We start from the raw sequence: 22,194 nt of genomic DNA on the forward strand, positions 1-22,194 counted from the left end.
TGGGAGGAGGGAGGCGAGATAAGGGGAGGAGAGAGAAAGGGAGAGGAGATGACAACTGGCTCTTGTCTGAACTCTACATGCCCTGAAGCTTTGGAGGAGACTGCACCTTTTGGAAAGAGGCCAAGAAGCAGGACTGGACCAGGAAATACCAACACATAATGTACTCCATGCAGACTGTAAAACATGAGCATGCCCAAATATTCTCCTCTCTCCTTCTCTTACTCTCTTTTCATGCTAGGGGAACCTCAGAGAAAAGAGATGAATCTAGGAACCATCAACTCTGGGATCTCTCCTCCCTCCCCTCTCAAGCCAGACAAAGGGAGAAAATGAGCTTTGATTGCAGCTGGAGAGACTGTGGTTAGACACAAAAACTTTCAGATAAGGTCAGGAGAGCAGGGAGTTTTTTGTTTTTTTTCCCCAACACAACCTGGTCCTTTAAAAATAAATAAGATACCTATTCTCCCTTGCTTAGAAGTTCCTTTCCACCTATCTAACTGCTAATGATTCTTCAAGGCTCCTTTAATAGAACAGCTTATTAGACTGAAGGTTAGGATAGAACAATGGACCCTGACACTACCTGGGTGACTGTGGGTAAGTGCGTTCCTCCTTTTTTAGTTCTGTTTTCCCATATTTTGAAGGACAGAGCTGCACTAGTTGATAAAGATGCCTTTTCTCTCTAAGATTCCCATGATGATAAAAGTCTCCCCTCTATGAAGCCATCCATGCCTTTGAGCTAACGTGATAAGAGTATTTTTCCTTCTCTGAACTTTAGCATTTAACTTTGTGTGCATGACTCATGTGGCATGGATCACACTCTGGTGGATTGTTGATTATCTTTTATATCTCTCCAACTAAATGTTCAGTTCATTGATGACAGGGACTGAATTTTATACTCTCATATAACTGACTATGCCTTGTCAAGTCAAGTCAACAAACATTTAATTAAATGCCCTACTATGTACGAGGTACCATGCAAAGTGCTGGGGATACAAAAAAGGCAAAAATAATGTGGTATTGGTGTCAAGGAACTCAGAGTCATTGTTGGTACATAACTGGTTGCATGTCGAGACCTCCCTACCATGAAACATGCAACCATGTACCAACAAAAGATATACAGAATAAATTCAAATAATCTTGGAGGGATGACAGCGTGTGTGTGTGTGTGTGTGTGTGTGTGTGTGTGTGTTGGGGATGGGCAGTCAGTGAAAGTGCATGGAACTAGAAAATGGAATTTCACGTTGGAAGAACAAACAGGAGGCCAATGTCACTGGACCCTAGAATAGCTGTCAGAGAATAAGATGAAAGATGACTGTAGAGGTAGGAGGAAGGCCAGGTTATGAAGGACTCTAGCACTGTGCCTTGTCTACATGACATGCTAAATAAATTTTTATTAATTAATATGCACTATCTGTGGGGATTTGGGAATCCACTTGCCTAGGGGTAAGGAAGTTAATCAAATCATGGAATCTCAGAGCTGGAGAGGATCTCAAGAGGCATTTAGTTCAATATGTAACTGAAAAACTTCCCCTTCTCCACCCCATCCTCCCTTGACAATATCCCCAGTCTCCACTAAAACACTTTCAGGAATTGTGAACTCCTTCCTTCCCAAGGCCATACATTCTACTTCTGGACAGCCCTAACAATAAAGGAAAACTTCTTTATGAGATGAAACCTATCTTTCTGCAACTTCTAGCCCTGATTCCTAATTCTAGTCCTCTGGAGCCAAGCAGAAAAGGTCTAAGCCCTCTTCTTTAAATCCTTAAAGGTGATCGTGTCTACCACTTCCCTGGTCTAAATACCCCAATTCAGCCAATCTTCCCATGGCATTATCTCCAGTCTTCTCACTATTCCAGTCACTCTCCACTGGATACGCTCCAATTTGCCAGTGGCCTTCCTTAAACGTGGCAGCCAGAACTGAACACAACACCGCAGGTTGGTTCTGACCAGGGCCAAGCCTCCCTCCCACATTCTGGACACTAGGTCTCTATTAGTGTAAGCCCATGAGGGCCTAACCTCTTGAAAGGTACAAATCACACTGTATAAGTTCCAGGCAGGAGTGAGATTTGGTGGACTTTGAGACATAGGTAACTGAAGAGATGCCTAGACATTGGGCAAGGTCCAGGGAAGGGAGAGGAGGACCCAATTGTGGCCTAACTAGTGCTCATCTTCTAGGATATGGGGAAGGGAGGACAGGCTGTTTTCCTAGGGGTGAGGTCTGAGCTATAATCAAAGGTGGCCTTGGTCCGAAGCTCCTTGTTCCTGCCCAAACCCTGGCAAGCTATGGCCACAAGGAAATCCGCCCCAGGAGGGGAGAGGATGTTGGCAGGAGGGATAGGGACTTCCCCTCCTTCCCCGGGGGGTGGGGGTGGGGGTGGGAGTGGGGGGGTTGATGGTAAATGAACATTGTGTTTCAGTTTCCGTCCCCAGGCCTCCTCTGCCAGGACCCTGGTTTTCTTTCCCCTAGCCAGAACTTTTACCCTTTAATTCTGAGACAGGCAGCAGCATAGGCTGAAGGAGAGAGGGAGGAGGCAGGCAGCGGGTAACACAGCTGGGAACCAAGATGGAGGAGAAGACCTCCTTCCTGGGCTTCTCTGATGGCGTGGAGAAAGAAAAACATCCAAGGCTTGTGGTTTTCCCCAACCCAACCTTCCTATCAAAGCCTGACTGCCAAGAATCAATCCAGGCTCTCCCTGTGCAAAAGGATTTATTTAGTGAGCCAGATTTCCTGCCAGACATAATGAAAACCAGATGAGCTGCTGTAAACAATGTCAAGACACCTCCCACCCTTACTCGAGGGAGTCCTGGTTTAGGGCCTCTCCCTAAATGAGGCCCCATTCACCTTCATGACCCCAGAATTCCCAGGAGCTAAAGGATGAGCAAAGGGTGAGAATGGCTGGCCAGAGTCGAGTTCATGGCCATTGGAAGCCTTTGCCACCTCCCATATAACAGATGGCCACAAGTGCTTCCATACCTAAGCCTCCTAACCCTGTTAACCACACTCCTCCCTCACTGTCTGAAGGACCCTGGGGAAACAGGGGAAATGGAGGTCAGCCATCCACCCCGCTATGGCTTGGAACAGGGCCACAGGGATAGTGATTTAAAGGGTCCCTCCCTGGAAAGAGGGCTCAAGCTGCCAAAAAGGTTTCCCCTTATCCAGTGAAAGGCAAAGTGAACCTAAATGAAAAGCAGTGGAGAGATGATTAATATCTTCTAAGGACCCCCCACAGTGTGTGTGCATTCACTCTTTCTTACTTTTATATATACACACACACACATATCCAAGTTTGCACATCTGCAGCCCCAACCTTCACCAACCAATCCCCAAGGCCCAGATATACAGGACAAGGTCTCTGTCTGATGAAATCATAGATCTTCATGTCCGTAATTCCAGCCCACTCTTGATCCAGTGCTGCCAATATTCTTCCCCTACCAACTCTCCAATCTCTGTGGTTTTTCCTAATGGCCCTTGAAGGACCTGGCCTTCTGCCTGGAAATAATGGGATTGATATCTTAAGGACCCCAGCAGCGTTGGGGCCACCTGATTTGAGTCAGAATTCAGAATCATGCCAAGATCTCTAATCTTTTGCAGTGTGGAGATGCCCATTAAAGTCCTGGGTTCTTTGGGGTCCATAAAGGATTCTAAGTCCACATCTTTAGATCTGATTGAAATTCTCCTGGCTTAAATTCTACCTGATTGACCCCAAGAGGCACCAGAAAGCAGGTGGCTGTCAGTCAGAAGGTATCCAAAAGGTTGGTAATTATTACATCATTCCTTTTATGAAACATTTAAGGCCAAGGTACTCTGGATAGGGAAGGAGAGAATGATCAAACTATAGCCCAACTGGACCCTGTGTTTTTAGCCCGTCAGATCCTCATGTCAACTGATGCATGGCTCTAAGATTCCTACTACATTTCACCTCCCCCTTCCAAAGAAGAATTCAAAACTTTTCCTAAAGTGGAATGAAGGATCGTTCATTCCCCTGGTGCCAAATGACAGACACACTCTTCTTCCTGTCCATCTGTACAGTCAGATGGATGGTATCTCCAGCACCTACCTGGACTACATTCTATGGATCATCTACTGTAGTAGGAAGTCATAAATTAGAGGTGATGGTAGTGGAAAGAATGCTGGAATGGGTGGCAGGAGATGGAGGTTCTAGTACAAGGGCAGGAACTGACTAGAAGTGTGACCTTGACACTTCCCTTCACAGGGACTCAGTTTCCCTCATTTGTAAAAGGAGGAAGTTGGCTAAGATGGTTTGTAAGGTTCCTTCCAAATCCATAAATTCACAAAATTCTTACCAGTTTGGAGTTGGAAAGAGCTTTAGAGCTCAGCCAGTCCCTTCTCATTTTACAGATAAAAAAACTGAGGACCAATGAGAATTTGCTTCCCCCAAATCACACAGCGTCTAAGCTGGAACTAGAACCCAGGTTCTTTGCTCAGGTTACCTTGAAACAAGAAATTGCCCATTTCACGAATCTAGAATTCGTGAGACCCTTAGAGGTAAGCACCCTTTCTTATGGTTACATTTTCCTGGTCCACCCGCTCAAGTCGGCTTCAAACAGTTTTTAGGTGTTTGACAAGAACCAAAATAAAACCTTTGCAACTCATTTTAACCTGTGTTGAAGATTTTATTGATGCGGGCAAAGCGAAGGAAGAGGAGGCATCTCTGACACCGGAATGAGAGTGAATCCTGGTCCGAAGTTAATTAAGTGTCACTCATATTGGCAAAGTAAACGATCTCTCCCAATAGCACCCCCACTCCAAGAATTTGAAAGGGGGGAATATTTACTCATCGACTTCAAACAAGACATTTAAAAGTGGGGGAGGGGTGTATATCTGAGATGGGCAAGGTTAACATTTATACAATAGAGGAGCAATGGTGGAAAGGGTAGAGGTGACGTACGCAGTAACTGAAGCCGGTCCCGAGACCACTCATCCTCGGGCCCCATCACAGCCCCAGCCCAGTTCCACTCTCCCCGCGCCTGTCTCAGCGCCCTCCTGCTCTCCCCTCAGCTCACCTCCAGGCGCGGCAGGTCCGGGTCCAGCTGGGTGAAGCTGTGCAAGACCACAGGGCTGCTGTCGGTCGGGGCCACTTCGAGGCGCACGGCGTCCCACAGGCTGCGGCTACGCCGAGAGCCCGGGAACATGCTCTCCGAAGCCCCGCCGCCAGCCCCGGATTGCTCATGCTTGTGCTGCTGCTGCGGCAGCGACTGTCCCCGCGGCGGCTCGGACCACATGAGCTGCACCATGGAGGTCCGCAGGGAGCGGGCGGGCGGCGCCCCCGGCCCGCCCGGCCTCGGCCCGCGGGGCCCCAGGCACTGGGCTTGCGAGTAGGGCGGCCGGAGCGCTGGGCTGCGCTGCGCTCCGCGCTCTGAGCCGGCCTCCGGCCCCCGGCTGATGTCAGGAGCCGGGGGCGGAGTCCGGAGGAGGGGCCCCGAAGAGACCGACGGCTAGAAGACCGGGAGGCGGCCCCGGCTGGGCGGGCATCGTTTGGGGGCGGGATCCCCAAGCTCGGAGGGGAAGAGGGGAGAAGGGTAAAGTGAGCCAAGAGGGGGGCCCAGGAAGGGAAGAAAGTGGGGCGGGAGAGAGTGGGATCCGTTTTAGGGAGAGGGGCTGATAAACGCATTTTATTTTCCATCTCTGGTATTTTACACCTCAGTTTGATTTTTTTAAAAATTATTTTGATTAAAGGGGTCATCCTTTGAGTAACTTAAAGAAGCCTATTCATTGAATGGGTGTATCTCACTCAAAGTAAGAATGTGATAAGACCTTGGCCTGAAAGGGCCAGGGTCTCACATTGCATGCTGGACCATTTCCAGTCGTCCTGATGAATATCAGGCCACTGGACCCAAATGGCTCAGGAGAAGAAAGTGAGGTTGGTGACCTTGCACAGCCCTCCCTCCCTCAGATCAAAGTCAACTGCAAGTCACGTGGTCATCTTGATGTCATGGTCCTCTTCGAGAATGAAGGACAAACACAAATTCTAGTTGGTTTATATTTTGGTCTTATTCCCTACTACACTGTCAATTCCAAGAGAAAAGCATAGGAACTTATTTAGTCTACTACATAAGAACTTATATAGTCTACTAGGTAAGAACTTACCTAGTCTACTATGTTAGAACTTACCTAGTCTACTATGTAAGAACTTACTTAGTCTAAAGAACTTATTTAGTCTACTATGTAAGACCTTACATAGTCTACTATGTAAGAACTTACCTAGTCTACTATGTTAGAACTTACCTAGTCTACTATGTTAGAACTTACCTAGTCTACTATGTAAGAACTTACTTAGTCTAAAGAACTTATTTAGTCTACTATGTTAGAATTTGTATGGTCTACTATGTACCAGACACTGTGCTAAAGAGCTTCGCAAATTTCTTATTTGATGCTCACAACAACCCTAAAAGGTAGGAGTTGTTATCCCTATTTTACAGGTGAGGAAACTGATAGACTGAGTTACCCAGTGTTAACAGGGTAAGTGTCTGAGGGCAGATCTGAACTCAGGTCTTCCTGATTCCATGCTCAGCACTCTACCCATTGTGCTACTCTCTGTAGCTCAGTCTTAAACTTTTTGACTTCCACCCCACTGACCACCACCTAGCACAGGTTCTCAGCATATAGTATTCACTTAAAGTTTGTAGAATGTATAAATAAATGAATGAATCTTAAGGAGGGTGATTCTATGTTGGTTCACTGGAGCTGTTGTTAGTGTGTCTCTGGGGGCTGTCTCTGATGAGTGTTAGTTAGCATCCATGTCTGAAGCGCTGCTGGGGAGCTCTGTCACAGTATCGCCTTTCCTCTCAGCCTCCTCTGCTGGGGAGAGGTGGGCAATTTTGCCGGAATTTGCCTTGGTCGGCTACACTCCCCTTTGCCGGACTGGAGGGTTTCTATCTTGCCAGAGTAGGACATACGCTTTCTGTAGGTCAGAGGTTCTTAACTATTTGGTGTTATGGACCTATCTGTGAATCTGGGAAAGCATATTCCCTCATTTTTCGTAATGTTTTTAAAAGCATAAAAATAAAATCTTTTCCTAGGATTGCAAAGTAAACGATCTTGAAATGGTCATCAAAATATGTTTTTTAAAAAAGTTCACCTACCAGGTTAAGAACCTCTTCTCTAAGTTCAATATTGGGTTGGTTTGGAGTTGGGGAAAGAGGTGGAGATACTGGGCCACCATTTATGAAGGGTCCATGGACTGGAAGCCACGTAGCATTGGCAAGCATAGTGGTCTGAACCTGAGTTCAAATTCCACTTTTGATCAGGTCACTTAATCTTCCTGAGCCTCAGTTTCTGTATGTGTATAAATGAAAGTGATGGCCTAAATGGCTTTCAAGGTCCCTTCTAGCTCTAGATGTGTGACGTGACTGAAATCAACTGACTACGATGGTTTGTGAAATGGGCAATTTCCGAGCACCTCGGGAAAGAAACGTAGGAGTGGGGCTGCAAGTGCTGCCTCCTCGGGCCTTTCAGTATAGGTCAGTGAAGAAGCTGGAAGGGGTTAACTGTGGAAACAGTACCTTGGGTTAGGGATGACCCTCAGCTTGTCCCTCCCAAGAGGCAAACTCTCTACTTTGCCCATAACTCTGCCCATAACTTCCTGGTGTTACTATTCCCATTTCACAGACTAAGACAGAGATGCAGAGCTGAGGGTCCCTCTTAGCAGTGAATCAAATGGCAAGTATTCGAGAATTAAAAAAGGTAGAGACCAGAAAGAGGTACCTAAGCCTGGGAGCGATCATTAAGAGTAATTTACATTTTTACATTTATATAGCAGTTTGCATTATAGCAAATACCTTTATACATTCATTGTTTCAAATGTTCCCCACAAAACAGGTCTACTTTACAGAAAAGGAAACTGAGGCTCAGAAAAGTGAAAGCGCTATTTGTCTAGTAAAAAATGAGCCATACCTCAAAATCAGCCTCTTGACTCTCACTTGTTCAGAGCTTTTTCCACCTCTACCCTACCCCCCCCTTCCTCCACAGCTTCTGGCTGGTTGGTTACAATCTGCCTTAAAAGGACTGCTCTTGGATTAGACACGTATTTCAAAGATGTTTTTTGTCCAAAAACACATCAGTGAACTTGCAACAGTTCAAGACACATCTGTGAAATTGAAGGGAGTCTGCTCCCCTGACCCTAACCACAGCCCCCCCCCTTTCTCTCTGTCTTTCTCTGTCAATTTCTCTCTCTCTCCCATCTCCCACCATCCTTAATTCCTGATCAAACATCTTTCTCAAGTTAATCATTTTAATTAAATTTAATAAATTTATTTTGTATATGTGTAAGTATGTGTTTTCGTGCTCCTCCTCCCCCAGTCTGGGGGGAGGGAGGGCAAGCACTGTTTCTTTTCTTTCTTTTTTCTTTTTTTGGTCTGTGTATCTCCCTTCTTTCCAGCTTGGTGGTTGAATTGAGTGTTGATTAATTTTCTTCCCTGCTAGGCACTACTTCCTCTACTCTCTTGCTGCTAAAGTGGCAACAGACACGAAGGGAAAAACAAGATAAAACCTGAAAGTAGAATGTTCTGAGTGACTAGAGAAAATCTGGAGAAAGGCACCCTAAATAGAGGTTTTTTGGAGTTGTGTCCTTCCCCAAAAGTTCCTCACTCAAGATCCCCTTTCAAGTCTCCCAAAAGGAGTCTCTAAGCTGCTCCCTCCACCTTCCTCAAGGGACTCACAAAGTTGTCAGTTTTCTCAGAATATCATCTGAGTGTCAGAAGCAGAAGTGACTTCCTTTGTAACTAGAATCCAGGTCTCCTCACTTCTATTTCATCATTTTATGACCATCAATTCCCTGCCCTCATGAGGGAACCCCAAGCTAAGGCCATAGTGCTGAATCAGGAAGAAACCCTCTGTGACTCAGCTCCCTGGTGTAATCACTACCCCGTGCTTTGAGTCTCCCACACAGTAATTCCCCACACCCCCTCCCAAACAGCACATACGCCATATGCCTGGCCTGGCTGGCTTCCTGTGTGCTGCCAGGGATGAAGTCTGGAACAGATAGGGTAGACTCAATGCTAGGTATAGGAGATCTCAGAAAGTGGTCTTTCTCCCCTCATCCCAATGGCTAGGACCAAGAAACTCTAGTAGGCCAGGGTAGCTTAGAGACTGCAAGCTAGATCTATAAAAAAGGGGTTGGGGAGGAATAGCCAGGTAGAAGGTTAAGCCCTGGGGCTCAGGAGCTGGGAATGACTAACCAGGCAAGAAAGATGGTGCCCCAGAAATGTTTTCTGATGGACCTCCTGTTGTAAGACCCTGGTTCAGCAAGGCAGGGGTGGCTTGGAGGAAAGGTGATTAGATTCAGAATTCCTTGATTCATTCAGTAAGTATATTATTGAGTGCCTCCTCTACACAAGGTCCTATGCTGTGAATCAACACAGCCTTGTAACCACAAAATCACCCTACAGGTATTTAATTCAATAGCATTTAATAAGTACCTACTACGTGTAAAGCACCTCGATTGCTGCAGAAGAAACAAGGACAACATGAAAGACATCTGTGTCCTTAAGGAGCTTAAAAGCTAACCACTGTTTTTTCCTCCTTCCTGCCCCCTAAGTCTGACTAAGCTGCTGTTGGAAGTTATTTATTTACAAGACCATAACTGGGGTCTAATAAGCAGCGCTTTGCACAAGAGTGCTGAAATTTAGAGGGGACATACTTCTTTCCCATAGTGGTTGAGCCCCTGAAACTTCTCCCACCCCCTCTTCTCTCTCTCTAGCATGGGCCAAGATACTCTGGGGTAGTCCAGGGTAGGAAGCCCAGACATCAGAATGCTTGGGAAACTTCTCTTTAGGAATGGCCTTCTATGCCTCAGATATACATTCAAACTTATCCTTGGCTTTGGCAACTGTTTTAAAATGAATTTTAAAAAAAGGTTTGTTGATATGTTTTGGTTTTACTTCTTTACTCCTCTTCAGATCGAATCTTATGTTGCGACAAAGATAAAGGGTTAAGCAAAAATTAATTAAAAATTAAAAAGAATCACAGAATTTGAGGGTTCAAAAGGGATCACAACAGTCCTCCCGTTCAACCCATACTCAAAAGGAATTTCCACTATAATATTTCCAAAAAGTGGTCTTCCAGGTTATGCTTGAAGACCTCCAAGAAAATGGAGCCATCCAATTTTTGGATAGCTTGAATTGTTAGCAAAATTTTCCTAAAATTAAGCCTAAATATGCCACTTTACAACTTCTGCTCATTACTCCTGATTCTATCTATGAGACAAGACTAATCTGTCTTCTACATGATAGAGCAATGGGCCTGGAAAGAGGAAGACCCGAGTTCAAATTCAGCCTTGGACACTTATTAGTTGTGTGACCCTAGATAAGTCACCTAACCTGTCAATTTCCTCATGTGTAAAATAGGAATAATTATAACACCTGTCTCCCATGTGAGGATCAAATTACATGATATTTGTAAAGTACTTAGCACGGTTTCTGGCTCATTTGATTTTGAGTCATTTAAGTCATGTTCTACTCTTTGTGACCCCATTTAGAATATTCTTGGCAAAGATACTGGAGTGGTCTCCATTTCCTAGGGTCATACAGCTAATAAGCATCTGAGGTCAAATTTGAAATTGAGTCCTCCTGATTGCAGGGCTGCTGCTCTGTCTACTTTGCCATGTAGCTATCATTTCGTTCTTTTTTTAATAGTATTTTTATTTTTTCCAGTTACATGTAAGGCCACATTTTAACATTCATTTTAAAAAACTGAGTTCTGAATTTTCTTCCTCCCTCCCCTCCCCCTTCTCTAAGCAATTATATATATATATACCAAAATGTAATACATATCTCCATATTAGTCATGCTGTGAAAGAAAAAAACAGGCCAAAAGAAAATACCACACACAAAAAAGTGAAAATAGTATGCTTTGATCTGCATTCAGACTCCATCAGTTCTTTCTCTGCAGGTGGATAGTGTTTTTTGTCACAAGTTCTTTGGAATTGTCCTGGATCATTATATTGCAGAGAAGAGCTAAGTCATACGTAGTTGATTATCATGCAGCGCTACTGTTGCTGTGTATAATGTTCTCTTGGTTCTGCTGATTTCACTTTGCATCAGTTCATGTAAGTCTTTCTACGTTTTTCTGAAATCTGCCTGCTTGTCATTTCTTATGGCACAATAGTATTCTATTACATTCATATACCACAACTTGTTCAGCCATTCCCCAGTTGATGGGCATCCCTTCAGTTTCCAATTCCTTACCACCACAAAAAGCTAGCTGCCCCTTATTACACACAGAATGTGCTTAATAAATATTTTTTTCCTTCCTTCCTTCCTTCCTTCCTTCCTTCTCCTCTGAGTCTTCTTTTATCCAAGCTAAAAATGTCAGTTCCTTTAACTCTTATGGTATGAACTCAAGATATTTCATCAGCTTGAATGCCCAGAACTGAACACAATTCTCCAGATCAGCAGTTCTCAAAATGTAATCTGAGGATCCTTGGGGGTTCCTTTCAGAAGGTCCAATTGTTTTCCCAATAATACTAATATGTTTTAATTCCTTAGGTGGTAAATAATAACACTTTTGATCACCCTCCTCTCCTTGATACTGGACTCCTGGCTGTTCTACGAACAAGATACTCCATCTCTTGGCTCTAGGCATGTTCTCTGGTTGTATCATATGCCTGGAATGTTGGTCCTCCTTATTTCAGTCTCCTGGCTTTCTATAAGTCCCAACTAAAATCAACCAAAATCATCTTTTACAGGAAGCCTTTCCCAACCCCTCTCAATTCTAGTGCCTTTCCCTATGTTAAGCTATTTATCTTGTATGTAGCTTGTTGGTACAAATTTATTTGCTTATTATCTCCGCTGTTAGATTGCGAGTTCCTTGAAGGTAAAGAGTATCTTTTGCCTTTTTTTTGTATCCCCAGTGCTTAGCATATTACATTAGCTTAATAAATATCTACTGACTGAGATATAACCTAAAAAAACAAAGGCTCTTTTGAGGGTCCTCAATAATTTTAAGAGTATAAAGATATCCTGAAACAAAAAAATTTGAGAACTGATGTACTTAGATGACTTCTAGTGAGGGCAGAGTACAGTGGGAAGATCACCTTCCTATTCTTGGAAGCTCTGCGCCTCATTGAAATATTCTTTACAATAACAACATCTGACTACATAGACAAAATGTGGGCTTGATAGCCTTTACCTGTCTGCTGTGAACTAAAGGACATTTCTTTATCTGTTCTTTAGGACCTTTGCTGGCTTTTCAATTATTTCAAAGTGAATTTTCAATTCAATTTGATAAATAATTATCAGGTGCCTACTCTATGCAAGATTCCGTACTGGATTGTAAAGCTGAATTTTGGAAAAGGCCCAAAGTCATTTGAAACTAAGTTTGCTGTAGTGATGAGGACAAGAGAGTGTAGTCCCATTTTAATAAGGTTTAGGCTAAAATTTTACACAACATACCAACATCTTAACACCATAATACCAACATCTCATGCCATACTGCCACATAAACTTTGTCATATATCAGGACAAACTCCAAATATATGCATAACTGAGATACAAAAAATTCCACCATAAACAAATTAGAGGTGTAGGAAAGGAAATACCCATTAAAATCATGGATAGAAGCACTATTAAACAAAGGAGATGATACAAAAGATAAAATGGGCAATTTTTATTATGCAAAATTTAAAAAGGCTTCGCACAAATAAAACAAATACAGTTCAAATTAGAAAGGAAACAGTCTTTGAGAGAAAAAAAAGTCTTTGCAGCAAGTTTCTCTAATATGTCTGATTTCCAAGATAAAGAAGGATCTGATTAAAAAATACAACAAGAGACATTCCCCAATAAATAGTCAGATGCCATAACCAAGTAGTTTTAAGGATGAAGCCCAAGCTGTCAACAATGATATGAAAATACTTCAGATTACTAGAAAATAAGAGAAAAGATAATGAAAATAAAAAATAACTCTGAGGTTTCATCTTATACTCATTAGATTAGCAAAGGTGACTAAAAAAGAGAGGATAATTACTGGTGGATCTTTGGGAAGAGAAGCACTCTTGATGGGACTGTGAACTGGTTAAGCTATTTTGTAAAACAATTTATGTCTATGCCCCCAAGTCACTAAACTGTGCATTGTCTCTGATGCCATGAAACCACTGCTAGACCTATATCCCTCAAAGAGTAGATAGGGAATGGTATAGGAAAAGTCTCAAATGAACAAAAATATGTATAATAGCTATATTCAAGTAAAGAAATGGAAATTGCAGAGTTCCCCATTAATTGAGAAATGGCCAAATAAAACAGTAGTATATGAATGTAACAGAATATTATTGCTCAGTAAAAAATTACAAAAGAGAAATTTGGGAAGACTTGTATGAACTGATACAGAGTGAAATAAACAGAACCAGGAGAAGTCACAATGTTATACCACATGACTATATGTTGTAGAGAAAAACACCTTTGAAAAACTTAAGAACTCTGGTCACTGAAATGTCCAACCGTGATCCCAGAGGGCCACTGATGAACCATGCTACTGATTTCCTGACAGAGGTGCAGAATGAGACATAAATTTCTGGGCATGGCCAATGTAAGGATTTGTTTTCCTTGACTTCAAATATTTGTTAAAGAGTTTATTTTTTCAATAGGGGTGGAAGGTGAGGGTTGTGACAGGGTTGCCAAAAAGAAAAGAAGAAAAGACAATCATGAAACATTTTTTTAAATGCACAGATGAAAAGAAAGGCCAAAAGGAAAGTTAAACAGAACAGCTTTGAAAGTTACATATTGAATTTATTATATACCTAAAAGGAAAAGCAAGCTGAACGTAATAAGAAATTTGCGGTTCAATGTGCAATTCTTCTCTATTCTACTTTGCATATGCAAATTCTCATTTTGTGTTCATTAAGTTTAGATTTATTTCCTAAAAAAGGAAACTGCCCAACGTTACTTTGAGATAAGCCTGGCACAGTAAGGATTATGAGTGTCACCCCTTTTAAATTAGATGTGCATAAACTGCTGCCACTCATAGGTGGAATAGTGGATAGGATGCAGGGTCTGGAGTCAGAAAGACCTGAGTTCAAATCCAGTCTCAGACACTTATTAGCTGTGTGACCCTGAGCACTTAGCCCTGTTTGCCTCAGTTTTCTCATCTGTAAAATAAGCTGGAGAAGGAAATGGCAACCACTCCAGTATCTTTGCCAAGAAAACCCAAATAGGCTCATAAGGAGTCAGACACAACTGAAATGAATAAACACAAAGTGCCAGAGCCTACCCTATGGCTTCTACACTCTGAGACCATCCCCAAAGACTAGTTCTAGAAATGCTCTGAGTAATGGGAACTATATTGAAATCAATGTACAATGCTTCTAAAAGGAGCAGACAGCCCCCTCGTTTGCACAGTTAAGTTTGAGGATCATCTAGTTTCATGACTTTACAGTTACTCCTCTTCCCTCTGTTCTGCCCTTCCTTTCTTATTCCTACCTTCCACCCCCAAGGCCCAGTTCCAGGTTCTCCACTGGACCAACAAAGCCTGTACCTATTTCTCTCCAACCTACCCAGTACCCTCCCACTTCCTCTGCCCCAATCCAACATGCTACAGGTAATACAAAATTATGTAGTGGAATGAACTCTGAATCAGGAATCAGAAAACCTGGGTTCTGCCTAGACTTCTGTCACTTCCTTTCTATGTAACCCTTGGGAGATTATTTCTCTAACCTCTCTGGGCACCAGTTCCTTCATCTGTAAAACAAGGGGCTTAGTCTACATCATAAAGCTATAGATCTAGAGCTGGGGGGGACCTTAAAAGTCATCTGAGTCCAGGCCCCTCATTTTATAGAATAAGAAATTGGCGACCATAGATATTGAGTTGCTTCAGGTCTGACAGGGCATAAGTCGTAGTCTAGAAGTCAAGATCAGGTCCCATGGTACAAGTTCAGTGCTCTTTCCATTGTATCCCATATTTCCTCCCAGGTTCCTTCCAGCCTTAACATTTTGTAATTTGAGGCAACGGGGAAAGGACTCAATGGTCTGGAAGAACACTGACCTGAAGACTAATCATTCCCTTCTCTAGATGACCAACTAGGGCAAAACCCTTAATGGTGAGCTGGAAAATCATGGTCAACCAACCCCAAGGATTAGAACTCTTCCTCTAACTTCTCTGGGTATGTTTCTTCCTCTGTAAGATAATACTTTATGTGCTTAAAATAATACTTCACAACTGAGCTGAGTGAAGTGAGCAGAACCAGCAGAACATTATACATAGTAACAGCCACAGTGTGCCAGGGCTGTTTTTGATAGACTTCGTCGTCTACATCAAGGCAAGGACCTCAAACACTTCCAAAGGACTCATGGTGCAAAATGCCAACCACATCCAGAGAAAAAACTCGGAGTTGGAATGCAGAAAGAAGCAGACCGTTTTCTCTTTTGTTATGTTTGATTTTGTTTACTTTTCCTCATGCTTTATCCCATTTGTTTTAATCCTTCTTTGCAACATGACTAATGTGAAAATGTGTTTAATAAGAACGGATGTGTAGAGCCCATACAAGATTGCATGCCGTCTTGGGGGGGAGGGAGGGTAAATTTAAAACTTATGGAAGTGATTGCTGAAAATTGAAAATAAATAAATAAATAAATTTGAAAAAAAAAACCCAAAAAGGCAATAATTTTTAAAAATAATACTTCACGTGATTCACCTTGCCCAGATAGCACTGCTGTTTGGGACGATCGCATGAGATGATGATGATGATGATGATGATGTGAAAGGTATAAAGAGCAGTTCAAATGGGAGAGATTATTATTAATCTTTATCTAATCCTGTTAACACCACACTTAAAACTACCTCCTGCAGGAAGCCTTCCCTGATCAACCTTACTGTTGCTAGCCTTGGTGTTTACATATATAGGCGTTCTTGTGTGAAACCCCACCTATTGGTATCTGCCTTTGAAGTGTTCAAACCTAAGAAATCACTCAAGGCTTTCTCCATCCTTACCCTCCTCCTCCTCTTTCCTGCCTTTCTTCTGTGAGGCCCAACTAGCTTTGCTGGGTTTGTGTCAGCACTGGAGACCCCTTTCAGAAGGTCAGGATGCTTTTTAGAGCTCTGCCATTGGCTCTGGAGTGACTAGGGGCAAAGTTAATACCTCCAGACTCCTACTTTGAGGTAGCTACAGCCACCACACAACAACCAACAACTAGGGCTAGAAGAAACAATTACAATGCTCAGTGTGACTCTTAGGAAGAATCTATCCTCCACATTCTCATGAAGAGTCCAGCTCCTTCTCTCATCTCAGGGCACTGCTCACTATCACATAGGTCGACTGGAGAATGACACTCTGTTCTGACCACCTAGAAACACTATCTTTTCAGACTGTGAGTTCCCATCATAGCAGCTATCACTGAAAGGAGGGGAGTAGATAAAATGAGCTCATCTTGTCCATTCCCCTACTCTGGGGCAGGACGGTACCTAACCATGCCAGATCAATGAGTCTCTGTTCAGTCTATTTTTAGACCTCAGTAGGGACTCCTGGGAGAAGGGTGTTGGCCACATCTCCAGCCACGCCCTGTGTGTCTCCCTGGTCATTTCTTGGCACCGAGAACTATCTCATTCCTCACCTGCCTCTGTGGTTCATGGGACAACCCCATGTGGCAGAGGTGAATAGGAGGACAGCTACATTTACAAGCCTTGACGAGGTTCTTGCTTCGAGAGCGCCACAGGGTGAGGATCCTGGATCAACCAAGCTACTTGAGCTTACTCCATAAGAGCTTCCTGCCTTAGACCCCAAGGGGGAATTAAGACACTATTGCCTTTGGCTTCAGGATGCACTTCAGCAGAGGATATAAAGACCACGGCAGCTCATACTGAACACCCACCACTAAAGGAAATATCATCCTTCCTATTCTGAGTAGTCTTTCCTTTAATAGCAACATAGGACAAGAGAAAAGGGAATCTTTACAGGCCAAAATGGTGGAAAAAAAGGCTTGGATTGAGATTCAAGAGACCTGAGTTCTTGAGTGGGCCCAGTCACTTAATCTCTATTTGACTGAGCAAGTGACTCCGTGTTTGAGAGTCTTAATTTCCCTATTTGTAAAACAAGGAGGTTGCACTAGATTATCCCTTTGAGTAGCTAAGTGGTGTCATGGAGAGAGTAGAGGACTTGGAGTTAGGGCAGACTCATTTCCAGGAATTCAAATCTGGCCTCCAAAACCTACTATCTGTGTGACCCTGGATAAGTCATTTAACCCTGTTTGCCTCAGTTTCCTCATCTGTAAAATGAGTTGATGAAGGAAATGTCAAACCACTCCAGTATGTTTGCCAAGAAAACCCCAAATGGGATCACAAACAGTCAGACATGACTGAAAAATGAGTCAACAACAATCCCTTCCAGCTCTGACGTTGTAGTGTTCGAAGGTCCCTTCTATTCCTCATATTTTATGTCCTATTGTACCTTCCAGCTGTTCTTATTCTATATGCCCATATTATGTTCCCCTGAAATGACTGGAACAATGCACATATGGACAAGCAGGATGGGACAGCTTCCACCAAAGTAATCACTCTATAGAAAGGCATATGGCTAAGCAGAGCATTCAGAGGCTTAGGTTATTGGTACCCTCTCTCCTCCAGGAAAATCAATCCCTTACACTGTATTACATACTTTTTAAACTGATTTTGCCCCCATTATAACCTTCTATCCTCACAACAACCCTATAAAGTACATGGGGACAGGTAGTATGATCTCCATTTTGCAGATGGAAAAAATAAGGTCTAGAATCAAGTAGTTAGTAGCAAAGAAAGAGCTAGACCCCAAATCATAAGACTGTAGATTTAAATCAATTCAACAAACTCGTTTTAAGACCTTGTTGCATACAGAGAACACTATGCTAGGCTTTAGGGGAAGAACAAGATTTAGATAAGAAACTAGTCTCCCTCCAAATATTAATTTAATCATACCACTCTTTCATCCAACAAGTCATTCCCCTGTGAGAGCCCTATGTTAAGGAGTTGACATTTTGATTCAGAATGCTAGATTCTCACAGTTACTGTGACCACTAACTCCAATCCTTGAGGTGCTCAATCTCTCTCCCTCCAGAAAGTTGGCTTGGTATGGATTACTCTACCCCATCAGTCTGAACAAAGGAGCCTGAAAGTATCTGCTGGTAACCATCTCTGGAGCTGTTGTGTCTAGGAGGCCCTGACCCAGGAAGAACACTTCTTCCTGATGGGCTCCAGAGACCCACACATACTATCATCCTACTGTCTGCTCACTTAAGCTATGACACCTTCCCTGCTCCTGTCATACTGCTCACTACCCACCATGATTACCCAAGAGAGAATGGGCCTGGATCTTTTATCTGCAGAGATATAAAATAAAACAAGACAAGACAAGAAAAATGACAACCCCTCAGTCTCCACTATGATCATCCTTCTGGAAATGGAAGGGATCTTATAAGCTATCTTGTCCAACCCCATTTTACAGATGAGGAAACTGAGGCACAGAGAGACATGCTTGCCCACTGTCACATAGGTAGCAAATAAAAGGCAGGATTTGAACCATGTTGCTCTAAATTCATATTCAGTGTTATTTCTACCATACTACAATCTTTGGTAGCTTTTCTTAAGACAAGAAATGGGAACTCAAAACATCCCATATACCCAACTTTGGGTGGTCTCCTCAAAACCACACTATTCCCACGAGAAACCAAACTAATTCAACCAGTTCTAATGGAGTGGAGGTTGAGAATGGGTAAAGAGGAGGAAAGGAAACCAACACCCCAGCCTGGGGCTTTGGCCAGGACCCAAACCAGTCACTCCCAAAGAGAAGGCTGATAGTTCCTTCTGAAACTCACCTCTGACAACTGTGGACTTCTCGGGGAGGTACGGTGAGAAGCTGCTCGGCCTCTTGTGGTTACCAGGGAAATGCAGGCATAGAAAACCCAGCCTTTCTTCTGCTTGACTATCCGGGGTGCAGTGAGGATTGGGCTTGCTTTTCGGGCCATAAGGAGGGAGCAGGGGCCCCAGGGAGTCTGGGTTCCGGCTGTTGGTCTGTCTGCCTGCCCATGTAAGTGAGGTTTCCCCAAGTGCCTATGCTGGGGTGTCACTACATCCCAGTAGCCAAGCCCGCCCCAAAAGGGGCTGGGTCAGGTACACTGGTAAGTTCCCAAGCCTCAGGTATCCAGTATCCTCAGCGGGTTGTGTTTGAAGTTTGGCAAGCGTCCTTTGTTTAGAATCTCCCAGTGCCTCAGGTGGGGCCTCAGGCTCCTTAAATATAGCCTAGATCTAGGATCCTGGAGATCATCTAGTCCAATCCTTTCATTTTATAGATATGGAAACCAAGGCAAGTTTGGGGACATAAGATACCCTCACAGAGGTAAAAAATAAGATTCTGTAACATGTAGTACAATAGGAAGAGGGGCAAGGATTTATGAAAAATCTCCTAAGTGCCAAGCACTACGCTAAGGACTTTGCTGGTACTATCTCCTTAGACCCTCACCTCACCCTATGCATAGGTGCCACTATGAGACCCATTTTACAGCTAAGGAGACTAAGGTGGACAGACAGACTAATGTCTCACTCAGAGTCACACAGCTAGAAACTATCTGAGGCCTGACTCCAGGTCTAGAGCTCTGTGCAACATGCCATCTAGCCCATGGCTCACCATCTGTGGGGCACAGACCCCTGGGAGGCCAAAGAGTTTTTCTAGGAGGGTCCATGGATTAAGAGAATTCATGAATAAGCACTCATCTCTTCAACAGACTGAATAAATAATGTCTTCAAATACATTACTATTTTCCTACTTCCAAATGTATGTAGATGTGTGGGCATGTATGTAGGTGTATATATATATATATATATATATATATATATATGAAGCTGGGAATAATAAAATATTCACAGGTTGACAGACCGAAAGCTAGAAAGGGTCTAGTCTGAATCCTTCATTTTACAGATGAGGGGATGGAAGTCAAGAGGTTAAATGACTTACCCAAAGTCAAACTCAGACCCTATGACTCCAAACTCAACTACCATCATTCCACTATCTTTCCTGATCCTCCCAACTGCTACAATCCTTCCTCCCTAACTCCTTCGTATTTACTTTTTATTTATTCTGTACATGTAGGACTGTGTTGTCTCCAACAGAATGTGAGCTTCTTAAAGGGCTGTTTTTGTTTTTGTGTTTTTTGTCTTCTGCTCATATTACATCATAGGTGCGTAATAAATGCTTGTTAATTGAGTGTACCAGGATGCACTGAACTGATTGTGACTTTTTGTCACATACTTTCTCAGTCCATGGATACTTACAGTAGTACAGTGTGGGAGGTTAGGGGATGAGAGAGATCATGAAGTTTTTTCAGAATGAAATGAGTTAGGGGGCAGCTGGGTGTTACAAGGGATAGAGCATCAAGCTCTGGAGTCAGGAGAACCTGAGTTCAAATACAGCCTCAGTTAAGTAATCTTCAAGGATAGCTAAATGGTGAAATGGATAAGGCACAGGGCCTGGAATCAGGAAGATGTGAGTTCATGTCTGACCTCAGACACTTAAGCTGTGTGACCCTGGGCAAGTTACTTAATCTTATTTGCCTCAGTTTCCTCAGCTGTAAAATGGATACAATTGAAATGAGTGGACAACAACTTCCTGACTTTAAGTTCAACACTCTACCCATAGGATCTTAGATTAAGAGCTCAAAGAGAGCATCTAATCTAATATCCTCATTTTACAGATGAGGAACTAAGGTCCTGAGAAGACCCAAAGTCACAGGGCTAGGATAAGAACTCAGGACCTCTGAATCCAAACAGAAAACTTTTCCTACCATACCCCACTGCTTCTTCTCTGTGCACCTCGAGGTCCCTGTGCAATCCTACCTTTCTCCAGGAAGTCTTCCCTGACTATTCTAACTCAGAGAATCTTAGGGCTATTGTGGATGAAACTGAGCTTCCAAATAACAGGATAGAAATGATTTGCTCTGAGGCCAGTGAATTAATAGCTCTCCTGACCCCAAAGGTCCAATGCTCTTCTGACCATCCACATCATGGTCCCTCTCCAAGAAGACTACTCTCTCTGAAGATCCTTAGCTACAAACTTCCAAGGAGAATAGTTCCATCTCCTCACCTTTCTTTGCCTTTGGATGGACAGGAACCATGGCAGAGGCTTCAGGCCAGAGGTAAGAAACTGAAAGTGGCCTCAAAGAGTTGAGAACACGTGTTTGTGTTTTGGAGTAAGGAGTAGTCTGAATATGACATGAGTGCCCAACTTGCCCTCTGCCCTTCTGGGGGCCCCAGCATTTTTCTCAGTTGCTAAGGAACGCACTAGCTGCTCCTTTGCCTGTCAGTTGGTTTCACATCCTCTTTGGGTAGCTCTGTGGAAATGTGGGGCTGACACCGGATGTGCAGGCTCTGGGTAGCAGTGGATTAATGTTGTGTGGAACTGGGGGTGAGTAGAATCTAATCTGCCCCTTCATCCATCACCCCAATTATATCTTGATCTAGCTAGTGGGAACAATGTAAGAGAAGAGCTTGACCCATGTTCTTCTTGTCATGAGAAGCTGAGGCAGGACTTGCAGCCCCTAGGACCATGGGGCTCCAGAATGGACACATGAAGCTGCATGTGCTGACCAGTAAGGCCAGCAGTTAGCAACCATTATAGGGTATACTATGGAGCAGGAGGTCCCATTGTTTTCTTCCCTGATCCAACCCCATCTGAAATATTATTATCTTTTTAACTTGACCTAGAATCAGAGCTCTGGGTTTACACAGACTTGCTTTAAACTTATGATGACAAGATGGGATCACAGATCTAACATGAAAAGGACGTCAGAGGTCAATTCTTCCATTTTATAGATGAGTAAACTGAGGCCCCAGGAGATTAACTGACTTGCCTGGAATCATACCAAAGTAGCAAGCAACAGAAACAGAATTTAACCCAGGTCCTCTGAAAGCAGTCTGTGCTATTTCTACAGTACCGGGCAACCTCTCTTTTTGCTATATGCCTCTATCCAAGGATTCACTTGGTAACATCATAAATTGGTTCAATTTGCCCTCTTCACCATTCTGCCATTGCCATTCTTTGGCATCTGTGGGGCCATGTGGTTCCCTGGGGGCACTTCAGAGATGTATGAACCAGTTGAATCAATCAACTATTCTCAGTGAAGTGCTAAAGGAGCAACGGTAGCACCCAAGGCCCAGGGCAGCTAGGTAGTTCAGTGGATAGCGCACCAGACCAGGACTCAGAAAGATCTGAGTTCAAATCCATCCTCAAA

The 22,194-nt window shown here is 43.4% G+C and overlaps 1 protein-coding gene across 6 annotated transcripts in view; it reads right to left on the bottom strand.

Annotated features, from left to right (window-relative positions):
• The window catches only part of RALGDS (ral guanine nucleotide dissociation stimulator), an 87,834-nt gene that overhangs the window by 36,718 nt on the left and 28,922 nt on the right, over positions 1–22,194 (bottom strand). For 3 of the 6 annotated variants that reach the window (XM_072632817.1, XM_072632816.1, XM_072632813.1), the window contains exon 1: positions 5,023–5,372. The exons of 2 other annotated variants lie outside the window; for them this stretch is intronic. In XM_072632817.1, coding sequence (XP_072488918.1) covers positions 5,023–5,253 — 231 coding nt within the window. In that variant the 5' untranslated portion in view covers positions 5,254–5,372. Of the gene's footprint in view, positions 1–5,022; positions 5,373–18,786; positions 19,063–22,194 lie in introns of those variants that run through there. One more of the 6 variants, XM_072632814.1, reaches the window with a different exon arrangement.

The sequence above is a fragment of the Notamacropus eugenii genome, chromosome 1 (genome assembly GCF_028372415.1).
Source record: "Notamacropus eugenii isolate mMacEug1 chromosome 1, mMacEug1.pri_v2, whole genome shotgun sequence".
NCBI classification, from domain to species: domain Eukaryota; kingdom Metazoa; phylum Chordata; class Mammalia; order Diprotodontia; family Macropodidae; genus Notamacropus; species Notamacropus eugenii.